Source organism: Carcharodon carcharias, chromosome 7, assembly GCF_017639515.1.
Source record: "Carcharodon carcharias isolate sCarCar2 chromosome 7, sCarCar2.pri, whole genome shotgun sequence".
Taxonomy (NCBI): domain Eukaryota; kingdom Metazoa; phylum Chordata; class Chondrichthyes; order Lamniformes; family Lamnidae; genus Carcharodon; species Carcharodon carcharias.
Window position 1 is genome coordinate 59,190,361 of NC_054473.1, and position 17,259 is coordinate 59,207,619.

Below are 17,259 nucleotides of genomic sequence, written 5' to 3' on the forward strand. Positions count from 1 at the left end.
ACTGATCAGTGGCAAGTAAGGATTGCACCACACAAAGACCAGGCAATAACCAGCTCCAACAAGAGAGAATCTAATGATTTCTCCTTGATATTCAATGGCATTACCATCACAGAATCCCCCACCATCAACATCCTGGGGGGGTTACCATTAAACAGAAGGTGAACTGGGACCAGCCACATAAATACCATGACTACAGGTGCAAGTCCACCATCTATAAGACACAAATCACAAATGTGATGGAATACTCTCCACTGGCCTGGATGAGTGCAGCTCCAATAACACTCAAGGAGCTCAACACCATCCAGGACAAAGCAGCCCACTTGATCAGCACTCTTTGCACCAACTTAAACGTTTGCTCCCTCTGCCATTGGTACACAGTGGCAACAGTGTGTACATCTACAAGATTTATTATCTCAAGAAGGATGTGCTGGCCCTGGAGAAGGTCCAGAGGAGGTTCACGAGAACGATCCCAGAAATGAAAGACTTAACAAATGAGGAACGTTTGAGGACTCTGGGTCTATACTCGATGGAGTTTAGAAGGATGAGGGGGGATCTGATTGAAACTTACAGAATGCTGAAAGGCCTGGATAGAGTGGATGTGGGGAAGATGTTTCCATTAATAGGAGAGACTAGGACCCGAGGGCACAGTCTCAGAGTAAAGGGAAGACCTTTTAGAACAGAGATGAGGAGAAACTTCTTTAGCCAGAGAGTGGTGAATCAATAGAATTCATTGCCACAGAAGGCTGTGGAGGCCAGGTCAGTGAGTGTATTTAAGACCGAGATTGATAGGTTCTTGATTGGTATGGGGATCAAAGGTTACAGGAGAAGGTGGGAGAATGGGGTTGAGAAACTTATCAGCCATGATTGAATGGCGGAGCAGACTTGATGGGCTGAATGGCCTAATTTCTGCTCTTATGGTCTTATTGCAGGAAATCACCAAGGTTCCTTTGACAGCACCTTCCAAACCTGTCATCTCCGCTATCCAGAAAGACAAGGGCAGCCGATGGATGGGAACACCATCACCTACAAGTTTCCCTCCAAATCACTCACCATTCTGACTTGGAAATATATCGCTGTTCCTTCTCTGTTGCTAGGTCAAAATCCTAGAACTCCCCCCTTACCAGCACTGTGGGTATACCTACAAGGCATGGACTGCAGTAGTTCAAGAAGACAGTTCACCACCACCTTCTCAAGGGCAATTAGGGATGCGCAACAAATACCAGCCTAGCCAATGACATTCAGAACCAATGAACAAATTAAAAGAAAAAGTCAGTGAACCTTACTCTACTTATTTTAAAATTTTCCAGATTTCCCTTCTCTATGATATTTATAGTCTTGTATATCTTGAGAAGGACACCTCTGTTGTCTTTCAAAGTTTAGCCATCTCCAGTTTTTTTATTCATAATGAAGACCTCCAGGCCTGGTGATCAGTTTCATGGCTCCTCTCTAATGCTGACTGTCTCCAATGGTCTCAGCAGCCAAGACTGGGCACAGTATTCAAGGCGTGCTCCAATCAGAGCATTGTACAGTTTGATCACAATTTCTTCTGGCTTGTATTCTGCTGTTTTGACTATGTAGCTTAACACAGTATTGGCTTTATTAAACCTGCATCTCCAAGGAACAGGTCTCTGTCCCCATCATGTGAACGGTGAGTGAAACCTGCTATCACAGCTGTGTCTGAGCATAAAGCTTGACCGAGGGAAGCCGGCCTCATGAGCCTCTGTTGGTAATCAAACTAGGAGTTCCAGGCAATATTTGGACCAAGTTTTGGGTCTGTCTGGCCAAAACTATAGTGTATCCCGAGTATTCTCTCACTGTGGCCACAAATGGGTTCAACCAGAAGACTCCCATTCTAGATCCTCACAATCTGCTGTACCTATACGTACCATTCCTTTTGCTAAAGCACTTCTTACCAGCGAACCGCGGCCTTTAAGAACCAGAGAGAAAGAAAGAGAGACCAGCTGGAGCCTGTCACCATAATCAAGTTCATTTGTAGGTTTCTCAGTTGACATGCATCCATGGATTCAATGGGAAAACTCCATCATCACTGCTAAGGTAGCTTTAGAAAAACTTCTTATTGTCTTTACATTAGTTTCTCTCATGTCCTTGCTTAGCTTTATAATCTCTTTTTAGTTTTCCACATTCTTTGTTTGTTCTAGCTTTTATTATTTATCCTACAAGCACTAGATGTTTTTAAATTTCAAATTTAATTTAATCACTTTATTTTTAAATTCCCTTTTTCTCTACTCGAGAACAGTACCATCTCCTGGTTAAATATTACTGATCTATGGCTTGATGTGAAAAATTTCCCTTTTTAATCTCCCGATATTTCTTTTCGCAGTCAAGTACCCTTACCTTTTCCCTCTTGTTACAATAGGTCTCATTTATTAGGATAACAGTAAACCCAAAAAAAAAGTTTTTAGATTACTTACTTAACTCATTTTGTGGTCAGAGCTAAGTCAAGCAGTAACACTTGGCTTGTTGCAATAACCTATTATTGACTGAGAACACAATACAGATTCCTCACCACTAACATCCTTATCACAGTCAATGTTAGGATAATTAAAAGCCTCTACGATTTTCACGCTCTTGTTAATACATACTTCAAAATCTTTTTGCAGAAATATCACAAGGGAATTACAGACATGGAAGGCCATTCGGCAATATTATTCCATCCCATCAGAAGCAATTTTTACAGTCCCTATCACGGAAACATCCAGTTGTTCCATAAACATTCCAGAGTTTTCACCTCTCAATGTTCTTTCTGGGGGCCAGTTCAATATGTTGATCACTCTGTGAGAGATGAGGAATTTTCTGACATCTATCCTGAATTTGCTCTTTACTAATTTTCAATCACAATATCACAGTATCTTTACAGTGCAGAAGGAGGCCATTCAGCTCATCAGGTCTGCACTGGCTGTCTGGAAGAGCATTCCACTCACTCCCACTCCCCTACCTTATCCACATAACCCTGCACATTCCTTTCAGGTAGCAATCCAATTCCCTTTTAAATACCTCGATCAAACCTGCCTCCACCACCCTTCCAGGAAGATTGATCCAGACTCCAACCATCCCCTGGGTGAAAACAGTTTTCCTCACATCAAATTTATTCCTTTTGCAAATTGTTTTGAATCTGTGCCCTCTCGTTCTTGACGTTTCCTTGAGTGGGAACAGTTTCTCACTATTTACCCTGTCCATACACCTCAGGATCTCGAATACCACTATCAAGTCTCCTCTTAGCCTTCCTTCCTCCAAGGAAAAGAGTCCCAAACTCTCCAGAGACCAAGGCCTTCAATTAAAAAAAAACTAGAACAGAGCATGAACAGCCTGCCACTTTCTCACACTGCGCGTGCGTCAGAACTCTTGGACCTGCCAGGAAATGGAGTTCTTGGCCTCTGCCCCGGAACCAGGGGTTCCTATTTCTTAACGCTCTTGGTATTGTACGCCAGCTCAAGTGCATAAAAGCTTCAGCAACTGCTTCATGTCTGTGGAATCTCAAGCTTGTGTATAAGCTTCTTCCTTGGTACACCAAGTTAAAAATGAAATGGTGGTGACAGGTATTCTTCAGGTTCTGCTGCAGTGAAAGGTCATCTCCTCGATGCAACAGCAGTGAGCTCAATTTACTAAACCCATGTTTACTTTATTCACACACACAACCAAAAAGATCTTAAACTAAAAAAAAAGTTATCCAAGAACCACACACAATGCAATGAAAAAGTCCAGCAGCAGCACCTTCAGTTACAATTTCAATTATATTGTGCATATTGCTGCTGAACAGAATCCAAACTTACACAATGCTGAGTGTAACATCAGGAGCATTTCTTCCAAGTCTATGGCAATTATTTAGTTACCGTCACTTGAAATGTCTGCGCAACAGCAGTCACAGTCCTAAACATTGCTACAGACAGGAGGAGGTTAATTTAAACAGCATTAATTTCTTCTTTCACCCAGCCATAAGCAGAGAGGTGTTTTGATTTGTTTCCCTCTTTATAACTGGTTGCATATTCCCCAACCACTCAGTTTTCTATTAACAATTATAATTTCTATTATCAATTTTCTATTAACATATTAACAACCGCACAACAAACTCTAGATAGAATGAATTCAAAGGATTAGTTTATTTGCACACACTCAAAATGTGAAAGGAAGGTTGCAACATTGCTTCCACACACAGACAGTAAAAAGAAAGTTTTACAGTGCAGAGACCAGAGAAAAGAAATATTGTTTAATATGAGTTCTGGAGACCAGAATCAAGGTCCACCGAGGTATTTCTTCACGGAGGTCATTGCGCTGAAAACCAATGCTGTACAATCCCCTTTTCCAGTGGTGTTGATTTCACACAATAAGGTAGGCATGAAAAGATTAACTAGTCTTTTAGGCAATGATACAGAATTTCTAGCAGAAGCAGTGTAGATGGGACCAGGTGTCTAACCTGGGCCAGAGACCCTTTGGTGTGGCCTACTAATCAGATGCTAAACGGCAGACTGAGCTTTGCAGTTCAGCAAGGCAATATTATTGGTTCCATGAGTCAGAGGCCCATGTCACATCACTCCCACCTCTCCACACTATTTTTACAAAGGATGTGTATTCCTCATCTGGGTCCCTGAGATTGTTAAATTTCTCAACCATTAAGAATTGAAAGGAAGGATGCCCTTTGCCTTAGCAGGCAAGTAGACTCCTGTTGTCCAGCCTAGGTTATGAAATGCTAATGGCCTTTGTATAGCTCTCTTTGAATTTGGCCTGTGCAGCCCCCAGCCAGCTTCCCAGAGATAACCATGTGCGAGTTTCCCCAATACTGCCAGGCAGCTCCTTTTGTTCGGGGTTGGGGATCAGGGGGTGGGGTCAGGATGTCACAGACAGACAGATTCAGCCATTTTAAGGGTCTCTGTTAAGTTTTAAAAATTTTACAAATAGCCATGAGGCTATCTATATATATTTTATAAAAAAATATACAGTGTGAGGTCTTAGCCCCTAATAGCATCTTATCATACAAATACATCATTATTTTTAGAAACTTGAGCTCATTCAAAACGCTGCTGCCTGTGTCCAAACTCACGTCAAGTTTTATTCGCCCATCATTCCTGTGCTTGCTGTCTTACACTGGCACCTGCACCAACAGTCCATCAATTTTAAAATCTTCATCCTTGCTTTCAAGCCCGCCATGATTCACCTCTCCCTATCACTATAACACTTCTAGCCCTACAAACCTGATATCTCTGCATGCCCCTAATTTTGCCCTTTTGCACATCCCTAATTTTACTCACCCTACCATTGGCAGCTATGCTTTCAGCTGACTGGGCCCTAGCCTCTGGAATTTCCTCCTTAAACTTCTCTGCCTCTATCTTTCTTTAAGAAGCTTCTCAAAATCCACCGCTTTGACCGAGCTTTCAGTCAACTATGTGAATACCTCATAAGGCTCAGCATCAATTCTTATTTGATATTACCCCTCTGAAGTGACTTGAGACTAGTTAACATATTTATGTGGTGCCATGAACAGAAGTTGTTGTTGATCCAATAAAAGCGAAGTGTGTAGTTTGTCCAATTTAACTTTCGCAAATCCTAAATAAAATCTGGGTTTAAATAATTTCTCCAAGAAATTAGTCTGAAAAAAATATATTTGTTTCATTAACAGGGACAAATCCCCTCCCTTCTTCCCAAGTTTCACTGTAGGATACGATCCTTGGTTTGCTGAAGCAAAACTATAGCAGAATGGAGTCACAATAAAAAGTCTATTTTACCTTAATATTTTATTTATTCTTTCATGGGAGGTGGATGTTGCCGGCAAGGCCAGCATTTGTAGCCCATCCCTAAGTGGTCTGCTAGAGGGCAGTTAAATGTCAACCACTGCTGTGAATCTTGAGTCACATGTCGGTAAGAACGGCAGGTTTCCTTCCCAAAAGGAAATTAATGAACCAGGTGGGTTTTTATGACAATCGACTGTGGTTTAACAGTCACTATCACTGAGACTCAGTTTTAATTCCAGATTTATTAACTGAATTTAAATTCCCCAACTGTCACGGTGGGATTTGAACCTGTCTCCCCAGAGCATTGGCCTGGATCTCCGGGTTACTAGTCCAATGACATTCCCACTACAGCACCTTTGAACATTTATGCAATGCAGTTGCAGATCTTAAAACAGAAGTTGTCTGCTCTGAGGACCAAGTAACCACATCAATGTATCACTGACTCCAGTAATGCCACATATAATAGGCTGAGCAACGTAGGTAGCTTGAATTGTTTGATGTGGACATGCAAAGACCTTTATAAACTTTTGACATACTTGATCATTTGCACCAATTTCACTTTGCAATTTTTGCAATCTACTAACATGAATTTTGTGAAGAAGCTTTAAAGCACTGGAAACAAATTGGTTAGTGACCTTTTGTGTTAATCCTAGCTGGTATTTAATTGTCCAACTCTTAAGTAATTTAAATCGTTTCACGAAGGTAAAACGAAGGATGCAACTAAAGTACTGCAATTCTTTTTTTTCTGCAATCGTCGCAGCCTATTCTCGAGATTCTCCTGGAAGGAAAGACTCAATAATTAGACAAATAGTTCAGCAGTACACATGTAACAGATTGCTTACTTCAAAACCATCTGTCGTGTAATGTTATAAGCCATTTCACAAGAAAGGTTATAGCCTGGGGCTTGAAATGATCACTTATGCTCAGTAGTATTTCTTTTAAGTGTAATTAATCACAATTAGACATGCCAGGGTTTGAAAACTAATGATGTAATTTCGATTAATATAATTTTGGGATTGATCAATGTACTTAATTGAATGCTGCAATAAATTGTTCTGAATGACATTTGTTACAGAATTTTTCTGGTCTAGGTTTAGACAGAATTAGGGTGAGTTTACTCTACAATTTACACACTATTGTTAGGGTGTTGCCCAGTTTGAACTTGCACTAGAACAGATGCAGCATTACAGACCAGGAAATAAATATATTTCAGTGATCAGTTTGTTTGTTGGGTTAGAGTAACCATCATCCACTCACCAAATTGGCTTCCTGGCTCTATCAAATGTTGTTCACTCTGGGTTTTCTTCACTTCTTTTCTCTTCTGAGTTTCTGTCCACCAAGGCTCATACTTCAATAAGTGCTGAATAGCATCATCCTCAAACAGGTCAGCACTGAAGGTACAAAGGCAGACACATCATCCTAATAGCATTATCAGTAAACCCAACTTCACTGAAGAGTTAAAACTGTAGGTACAATTTTTTTCTATTGAATGTTCTACTATTTCTTTGTCACAAGGGCATTTTGGGACTATTAACTTACTAAATCCACTAGAGAAAAATATACTTTTTTAAAAATGCACTGAAATGTATTTAAGTTAATGGGTCTAAACTTCTTTGTGTAACGTAATATGCATATGCAACCTTCTTCACTTCAACACATCATAGTCATAACCTCATAGCTCAGCAGGGTCACAATGCACCAATTATAGAGAAAAAAAAATCAGGAATTTTCAAACAGACATAGTTTAACAATCCTTTAAATACTTGCTGGGCAGAGGTGCACACACTACAGGAGTCTTACTTACCACCAGAATTTACCAAGAAAACTAGCCGCCCAACTTACCTATACATATGCATCAACTCACATATTCGTAAAGGACTTATTGTTTAAACTGAAGTGACTTCTGGTTGTTACCAAAAACACAAGCTAAATGGTCAGTAAGCAGAAATGGTTCTTCGATCACAAGAAAAACATGTACATTTTCAAAGAAACAACAAAACTAGGGATAAATTCCAGGTTTGGAGCTGAGCTTATTTGCTGTTTAGAGCCGATTGCAGAGTAAATACTGAGAAACAGCAATACCTGTGGTGCACAATATATCTGTTTGAAAAGTCAACAGATATATACTTCAGAAGGAACAACAATGGCAAGTTTAGAACTTCCTGTGGAAGATTCCTCATCAACTTCAAAAATAAGTTATTTCGCAAAACATTCCAATACATTTCATTTAAAAATTTAGCTGGCACTAAGAAAAAAAAGGGGAAAAAAACACCAACTCCCTTGGTGAATTAACATATTAGTAATTAGCCTTACTAGGCAGAAACATATACTGAACAAATATCATACTTTTAAAAATTAGCCTCATGAAACTTTATGACAGTCTGTCAATTGGTGCCTGAGTGCACTAGGCTGAAGAAAGAGGATGGACACAAGACAAAAATATGGATTTCTCAATACTCCGTGAGATTCAAACATTGCGATGGATTTCTGTGCATATCAATACCTGGCTGAGCACTAAAAAAAAAACTGAACCGAATCTCTTATTGAAGGATGTCATTAAACCATTCTCAATAATGTGGAAGTCCTGCTGGGTGGTTTAAAAAAAACGTTGTATTTTTGTGAAGACCTGACAAGATACCACTTTACTTTATCCAGCTCTATGTGAGAACTATGTGATATTTGTGCTTTAAGCCACTTTACAGTGCAGAATTGTACAACAACTATTTTTTTAAAATGTAATTACTAACAAAATTAGTTATAGCCCATGCATGCATTTCTAGCTTTCCTTATATTTCAGCCAACAATGAATAACCTCTGGGTATGAGGCAAAAGGCTGCAGTCTGTTAGGTATTAGCAATATACCTACTGTGTTTGTAAAACAATGCATATATAAGAGAGTGTGTGTGTATGTGTGGGTGTGTGGCTGTAAGTTTTCACTTTACCAGAAGCTGCTTAAAGTTTTGTATCTCTAGAAAGAAAGCTAGTGGATTATACTCAGGTGATGACAGCTATAGATGGTTCGGGAAAGGGCTCTGGTCTGACTAGGCCTCTGCAATCGTGGTGGAGCAACTGGATAGATGCTTAAAATAACCATAATTAAAATAACCATAAACTGTGTTTGGCTTTTCATTTAACCTTGCTTAATTAGATGCCTGCTGGAATGTAAAAGCTAATTGGTATGTAAGCACAGGAATTACTTTGGTGAATCAATTTGGTTCAACGATTCTAGTTTATAAGAATATTAAGTATTTTTAAAAAGGAATAAGGACAGGTGCAGTGAATGGCCATTATGAACAGCTTTGGACATAAATAAATGATAATGGAACAGACGTGAATGATGAAACCTTCGAGTTAGTTGACAGCTGGCAATGGAATTTTTCTTGGGAGGATGGAACTGATCAGGGGAAACAGCTTGAGCTGAGGTAAGCAAAGGATGATGTAAAGACTTGATTAATTGCGAAGGTACATGCAAAGGCATAAGAAGTTAATGGAGGATGGATGACATTAAAAGTAGGCATTCCCCGCCATGGTTTAGACAAAGAACTTGACAAGTCATTGGGCATTTTGTAATAAAGTATATCTATATAGTACCATAATAATTCATCCAGGCCAATCCTGAAAAGGACTATAAAAGAAGAGACTTTGGGAATGCTCAGTGCAGTAGGCAGCAGAGAGAAACTCCTAAGGATACATCCATGCTATCATTCTCAGGTAGTTTGAGGAGTCATGAAGACATGAGATACAGAGAAGAGGAAAGAGAAAGAGCTGATCACACATGTCGGCTGACCTGGATTCATATTCACTACTTGTCACACTTGTATGATTTTGCTGCATAACTGGTTTATTACAACCCATGTTAAACTCAGATCGAACTCAATATACCCACCATATTGGTTGCAGTCGACTGAAAGATTAAAATTACAACATACCACCAGAGAGAACCAAATGCCCTTGGTTGTTTTAAAAACATTTTAGACTGGCTAAAATGATGTTACAGTCATAGTTGGATCCCAGTGTTTTGGGACTGCTCTGCATATTGAATAGAAGAGTCCAGAGATCGGCTGGGAGAGCTTGTGTAAAGGGATATTTGCCACTGAGATGAGAAATTCTGATGAATCCCAGTTCAGCCAGAATGTGTTCATATTTTAGTTTACAAGATTACAAGAAATCTATAATACTAAATTAAGAGTAAAACAATGAGAAAGAGTGAAAGAGAATCAAAGCACTAGAGAGAGAGACAGTAAGACAGAAAGTACAAGGGGGCATACAATAATACAATTTCAAATAGAGACACTTCTCAAGGCAGAAAAAGAAAATGTTGAAAAGAAAAACGAATGTGATGAAGTCAATAAACGAGAGAAAAAGAAGTGATATTAGTTCTATGTGATGGAATTAAATCAGCCTTGGTTCAAATGCCCGAACAATAAAATTGAAGCTCTCAGTTTAAGTTCACATTAATCACTCACAGATAATGATCAGAATCAAACTTGGCCTCTTCAGCAGCTAACCGCTTCTGCCGACGTTCAACCATTGTGGTGCTATCTGGTTCCTTCAGGTCAATCACTTCACTGAGTTCATGCTGGTGAGGCACACAAAGTAAATCATGACAACGAGGTAGTCTGATGAGATGTTCTCTTTCTGTTTAACATGCTGCAAGAACCATCACTGAAATTAAATCTTTAGATTATCAATGGCTTAATACATATTGGGAATCATTACCAGAACTATATTAAGCCTCGTCAGTCAACAAAACATTGTTCTGAAAACAAACTCAGCAGATTGAGCTCAATAGCCTTGCAGCTCCCCATACCCACTTATACTAAGTTGCCCTATATAAAACAAGTACCTCTTCAAAAAGGTGAAGGAGATTATTTTTAAGCAATGTATGTTGCTGATATTAGCTGAACAGACTGGACTTGAACACTGTTGAAGGCACCTGACTTTCAGAAGCACACACAGCCCGACAACAAGATTAGTGTTTTGTCCCTGGCAGATTCCATAAAACTCTAAGGTAACCTGGACATGACCAAGAGAATGTTTAAGAATGCTGAACATGAGAGCTCATTTTAATTACAGAAGCAAACTGTAAAAAAAAACCTCTTCTCAAGTCAATTATGTCAACATCAGCACTTCAATGTTACTAGGCATTCTCTTTCTTACATAGATGGTACTTCTGTAATGTAGGCGGATACTTTCTTTCTTCACAGCACAATGCATATAACAAGGTGAGCAATAGCTTGCATTGTGAAGAGTTACTTTTTTTTTGAAGCACAAATCTTGATTTAGTTGAGAATGATTAACTATAGGTGATCAGTGTTTCCCATGCTAGGAGTCAAGCAAGGCACACAACAGCAGCAAATTATTTTAATTGTTGGAATGTGTTACTGAGCAGATGATGTGTGCAGGCGAATCAAATGCACAAGGAAACTTGATCCCGTTCTCACAACAGTTTTGAAATTTGTATTTATTTTGAGACACATGCCTTTAATTCAGAAGTAATAAGTTCACCCAGAATTCAGAGCTTATTTAGAAAAATAAATTAAACATTTATTAACAAAATAAAAGATTTCAAGCACGTACATAGGTCTACAAATTACTATCATAGCTTCTAAAACCCCTAATTAATCTGGCTTCCAGTTACACCCTCGTTCAGGCAACAGTAAAAAAAAAAGATTGTAAACAGATCTAGGCAAGTCAACACAATACCCTGGACAGTAGAATTAAAGTGGCTTTTCCCAGCTTCGGTTTCTGTAGACAGCAGGCTAAATGCACAAATACTGGAGGCTTCTCACACTTCTGGTAGATCTTACAATGCCTTCCCTAACACACAGCCTCATTCTCCTTTATACATGTTTCTCCCTTTTAATGCAAATCTCATTGTTCTCATATGCCTTTGGAACTTTACCTTTCTCATAATATAAATCTTTTCATGGTACTAATATTGTCAGTAATTTTTGGGAAAAATAAACACACTGCTTGGTCTAGCTTCTCTGGCTAGCTATAAACATCCTATCATCTTGAAATTCAAACTGTCCTGATTTATCTAAAAGTGCAGATTATCCTCACCTTACATTCTAAGACTTCAGCCATGTTAACGTATTTAGCATTTCAAACCTAGCTTCTTTTGATGAGTCAAAACCTCCAGGCCAACGGTCTCCAATTCAATTAAATCCCACACACACAAACTATCCAAACCCCATTATTAACCCACTTTTACAATAAATGACAATAATATTATGAGAATTACTATACTTTAGTTGACCAAATGGCTTAAAGCTATTCAGTGTTCACAGGAAACTGCACCTACTGCACACATCTTGCAGGTTAAAGACAGATCTGGACACAATGCTACCCCAGGATATGGCAAACTTTGTATCATATTAGAGTATTATGATACCAATTTATCAACAGATGAACTGCAAATACCAGAAAAAAAATGTTGCCAAAAGTCTTATTGATAAATCTGTTTAATTTTCTCATCTGTTTCCAGGTCAGTAACTTTAGGCACACTGTACTATATATATAAATATATATTCAGACATTACAATAGTGACCACACTTCAAAACTACTTCACTTGCAAAAATGTACTTTGGGGTGTCCAAAAGTCATGAAATGCACCCCAGAAATGCAAGTCATTCTTTTCTTTCCTTCACAGCTATATGGTATTGTAAGTAAATGATGAACGTAATAACTTGGCCTGAAATAACTCTTCTTCTTTCAGAGTCACAGTTTTCAAACAGTCATGCAACATTTCATGCAACTGCCTTGCACTAGTTGCTCAGTTACTCCCATGATATTATTCGCTTTAATATACAGCCCAAATCAATTAACTGGAATTCATGTATTAAAAAGACATGCTGTCAACTACAAGCATGTTTAGCTTAAGGTTATAAACAGTTAAGTACACTTTCCTGAAACTGATTACTAATTAATAGACATTCTGCATCAGCATTTTTGATCACACAATGCCTTGTTCTGCTCAAATGACCACTAAAATCTTACATTGAGGGTTCAAGTCTGACTTTACAGCCACCCATCAAAAACATTTCTCCAAAAAAAAAACAAACTTTACAAATATCACAAAAAAATTTCAAATCAATGCATTAGGTTTCAACTGCGCCCAGTCCCAACTCAAAATGCTCAGCAACTTCTCCCCATCTCCTCACCTCACATCTACCAGGAAATGAACTCTTAGTTGCAAATCTGGTCACAGCTAATCACCTTAACACGGTCCAATGCTCAAACAGCCTCAACTCCAGTATTTTTTTTGTAGCCAATCCCCTTGGGTTTTTAAGTCTGCTGTTATTCAGCAGGTCGATCTGATGCGTCTGGTATGTTGGTGAAGTAAGTTAGCATGCTTTCCGCTTTTGTGTGCTAGTTTGCTTCTCATTTTCAGCCTACACCGCTGGCTAGAAGCAATGTGAAAAAAAGAGAGAAATGTGTAAATCTCTCCCTGTCAGTGCATAGTCTCTCCATTGCAAAGTGATGGAAAGTGTAATTGACAGTGATAACAAGCAGCACATACTCAGCAGTAACCTGCTTACTGATGCTCAGTTTGGGTTCTGCCAGGGCCACTCAGCTCCTGATCTCATTAGAGCCTTGGTCCAAACATGGACAGAGAGCTAAATTCAAGAGCTGAGGTGAGAGTGACTGCCCTTAATATCAAGGCCGCATTTGAGCAAGTGTGGCATCAGGGAGCCCTGGCAAAACTAGAGCCAATGGGAATCAGGGGGAAAGCCTTCCACTAGTTGACGTCATACCTAGCACAAAGGAAGATGGTTGTGGGTTGTTGGGGAACATTCACTCCCTCCACCATCACCACACAGTGGCGTAGTGTGCACCATCTACATATTGCAATGCAGCAACTCACCAAGGCTCTTTCAACAGCACCTGTCAAACCCATGACCACTACCATCTAGGAGGACAAGGGCAGCAGACAGATGGGAACACCACCACCTACAAGTTCCCCCTCCAAGTCACTCACCATCCTGACTTGGAAATATATCACCATTCCTTCACTGTCGCTGGGTCAAAATCCTGGAGCACCCTCCCTGACAGCACTGTGGGTGTACCTACACATGTACGGCAGCGGTTATAGAAGGCAGCTCACCACCACCTTCTCAAGGTCAATTAGGAATGGGCAATAAATGCTGGCCTCACCAGCAATGCCCACATCCCATGAATGAATATAAAAAAAGTCCTCAGCTGTGCCTCCTCATGGAAGCACACGGAAACTGAGTCCCTTGCAGCCCCAGGCTAAAGCTTCAAAGGAACTCGGAGGAGATTTGGCCTCCAGACTTGCAGTGTGAAGGTCCACTGGTATGTCGGCATGCCCTGGCACTTATGAACCAAACTCCCAGTTATGGGCGGGTAGTTTCACTACCTCATGGATTCCATGGGAGAGCTGAGGGTCAAAGAACCCTGACAAAAAATCTGGAGCAGATCACAAAGGTGTACTGATGTCTAAATATGTCATCTTTCCAGCAACTCCTGCAACCAAGTTGGTGCCAAACATAGTACTTGGTTTTGTAGGGTGTTGGGCATAGGTTATTAGGTCTTGTTAAGGTATTCGTAGTCTTAGGTAGTTCAACAATAAGTATTTATTAACTACTAGAAATTATATACATCGATACAGTAAAGGTCGAAGCTAGCTGCTATCTCCATGCTTGCTCCTACACATGGCTCTGTCCAACACTTACCCTCAATGCAGTCATGTGTTCTCTTACATCAACGCGTGGGCAGTACTGTACTCAGTCCCATGTTAACCCCTTATGTCACAATCCCTTATACTACCCTTATACTACACTTTACATTCCTTTGGACTCCTTCTACATCGCCAACCCCAACCAGGAAGGTCTGAGGGCTCTCCGCTTCTGTACTGAACAGAAGACCAACCAGCCCCATCCACCACTTTCTGTGGGAGAGTTCACCCTCCTCCCACAGGCTGAACTTGTTTTCACAATGAACAATCTCTCCCTTAACTCCATTCACTTCCCCCAAATAAAACATGTTGCAATGGGTACCCATGTGGCTCCTAGCTATGCCTGCCTTTTCATGGGATATGTAGGACATTCCTTGTTTTAGTCCTACTCAGATCCCCTCCTCAACTTCTCTGTCTCCATATCTGGGGATAAACTAACATATATGACAAGCCCACTGATTCCCACAGCTACAACAACAACAACTCTCAGCCAACTTGACGACATTTCTTCCTACACCAATTCTTGTCAGGGCTCTGTTCCTCAGCAGGATTTGCATTTGTTCAGAGGTTGCAGTGTTCCATACCATCGTTTCCAACATGTCTTCCTTTTACCTCAATCAAAGATTTCCCCCCACTATGTTTTTTTTTTAATTCATTCACAGGATTTGGGCTTTCCTGGCTGGGCCAGCATTTATTCCCCATCCCTAGGTGCCCTTGAGAAGGTGGTGGAGAGCTGCCTTCTTGAACTGCTGCAGTCCATGTGATGTAGGTACACCCACAGTGCTGTTAGGAAGGGAGTCCCAGGATTTTGACCCAGCAACAGTGAAGGAACGGTGATATATTTCCAAGTCAGGATGGTGAGTCACTTGGAGGGGACCTTCCAAGCTGGTGATGTTCTCATCTATCTGCTGCCCTTGTCCCTCTAGGTGGTAGCGGTCATGGGTTTGGAAGGTGCTGTCGAAGCAGCATTGGTAAATTCCTGCAGTGCATCTTGTAGATGGTATCCACTGCTGCTCCTACGCATCAGTGGTGGAGGGAGTGAATGTTTGTGGATATGGTGCCAATTAGGCAGGCTCTTTGTCCTGGGCAGTGTCAAGCTTCTTGACTGGTGTGCGAGCTGCACTTATCCAGGCAAGTGCACTTGTGCCTTGTAGATGGAGTCAAGAGGTGGGTTACTTGTCGCAGGATTCCTAGCTTCTGATCTGCTCTTGTAGCCACAGTATTTATATGGCTAGTCCAGTTCAGTTTCTGGTCAATGGTAACCTCCAGGATGTTGATAGTGGGGGTTTCAGTGATGGTAATGCCATTGAATGTCAAAGGGCGATGGTTAGATTCTCTCTTGTTGGAGATGGTCATTGCCTGGCATTTGTGTGGCGTGAATGTTACTTGCCACTTGAAAGCCCAAGCCTGGGTATTGTCCAGGTCTTGCTGCATTTGGACATGGACTGCTTCATTATCTGAGTCGTCGTTAATGCAATTCCCACTGCACCCTTCTGGATCTTTTCCCTGCCCAGATGAAATTACATTATTTCATAATTTGCCATGGTGAGATTTGAACTCTTGATCTTGTGGTTACAAGCCCAGTACCATAACCACTTGGCTATCATGTCGCTAATGGTGCTGAACATTGTGCAATCATCAGGAATGATCCCCACTTCTGACCTTATGATGGAAGGAAGGTCATTGATGAAGCAGCTGAAGATGGTTGGGCCTAGGACACTATTCTGAGGAACTCCTGCAGTGATGTCCTGGAGCTGAGATGACTGACCTCCAACAATCACAACCATGTTCCTTTGTGCTAGGTATGACCCCAACCAGCAGAGAGTTTTCCCTGATTCCCATCGATTCCCCTGGCTCCAGTTTTGCTAAGGCCCCTTGATGCCACACTCGCTTGACAGGGCTCTCGACTGTGTTCGTCCCATTTCCCACACTTCTGCTGTCAGCCTTCCCCCTTCCTCTCGCAATAGGGTTCCCCTTGTCCTCAGGTTCCATCCCACCAGCCTCCGTTTACAATAGATGATCCTCCACCCTTTCTGCCACATCTTTCCCTCCCTTCCACTTTTAGTATTCCAAATGGGCCATTCCCCCACGACACCCTGGTCCTCCTCCATCACTCCCAACACCCACTCCCCTTCCCACAGCATCTACCTATTCAATCAGGAGATGCCTTTTCATCTCCATTCTCCTCACTATCCAGAACACCAAACACTCCTCCCAGATGAAACAGCAATTTACGTGTACTTCTTTCAATTTAGTATATTGCATTTGCTGTTCACAATGTGGTCAACTCTATACTGGGGTGACCAAACATAGATTGGGAGACTGCTTTGCAGATCAGCCCCATTCAGTCAACAAACGTGACCGGCATGTTTCCTGTCAGCAATCATTTTAATTCTTCACCAATTCCCACTTGGACTCCCGCCTCCTGCACTGTTCCACTGAAACTCAACATTAATTCAAGTAACAGCATTTCATCTTTCGACTTGGCATTTTACAGCCTTCCAGACACAACACTGAGTTCAATAATTTCACATCATAACCTCAGTCCATTTTTTCTTTTGCAGACAACAGCTGTTGGTAATAATTTTGCTATTCCCAGGTACAGCTTCTCCAAAACCATTTGTTGTTCTTTCACCTGTCCCCTTACCATCTCCTTTTGCTTTGTGATCCAGTTAGGGACTGTTAACATTTGAAAAGCAATCCGAACACGCCACTTTAACCAACAGATTGTGAGGGTCCTTGAGAGGACGTAGAGGAGCTTTACTGGAATTGTTCCAGAGATAAAGGATTTTAACTAGAAGATTAGGTTGGAG

The 17,259-nt window shown here is 40.8% G+C and overlaps 1 protein-coding gene across 5 annotated transcripts in view; it reads right to left on the reverse strand.

Moving 5' to 3' along the window:
- Positions 1-17,259, reverse strand: part of shq1 (SHQ1, H/ACA ribonucleoprotein assembly factor) — a 128,313-nt gene that overhangs the window by 78,324 nt on the left and 32,730 nt on the right. For all 5 annotated transcript variants that reach the window (XM_041190776.1, XM_041190774.1, XM_041190773.1 and 2 more), the window contains 2 exons: positions 10,211-10,323; positions 7,002-7,135 (listed from right to left, as the gene is read on the reverse strand). In XM_041190776.1, coding sequence (XP_041046710.1) covers positions 7,002-7,135; positions 10,211-10,323 — 247 coding nt within the window. The remainder of the gene's footprint in view (positions 1-7,001; positions 7,136-10,210; positions 10,324-17,259) is intronic.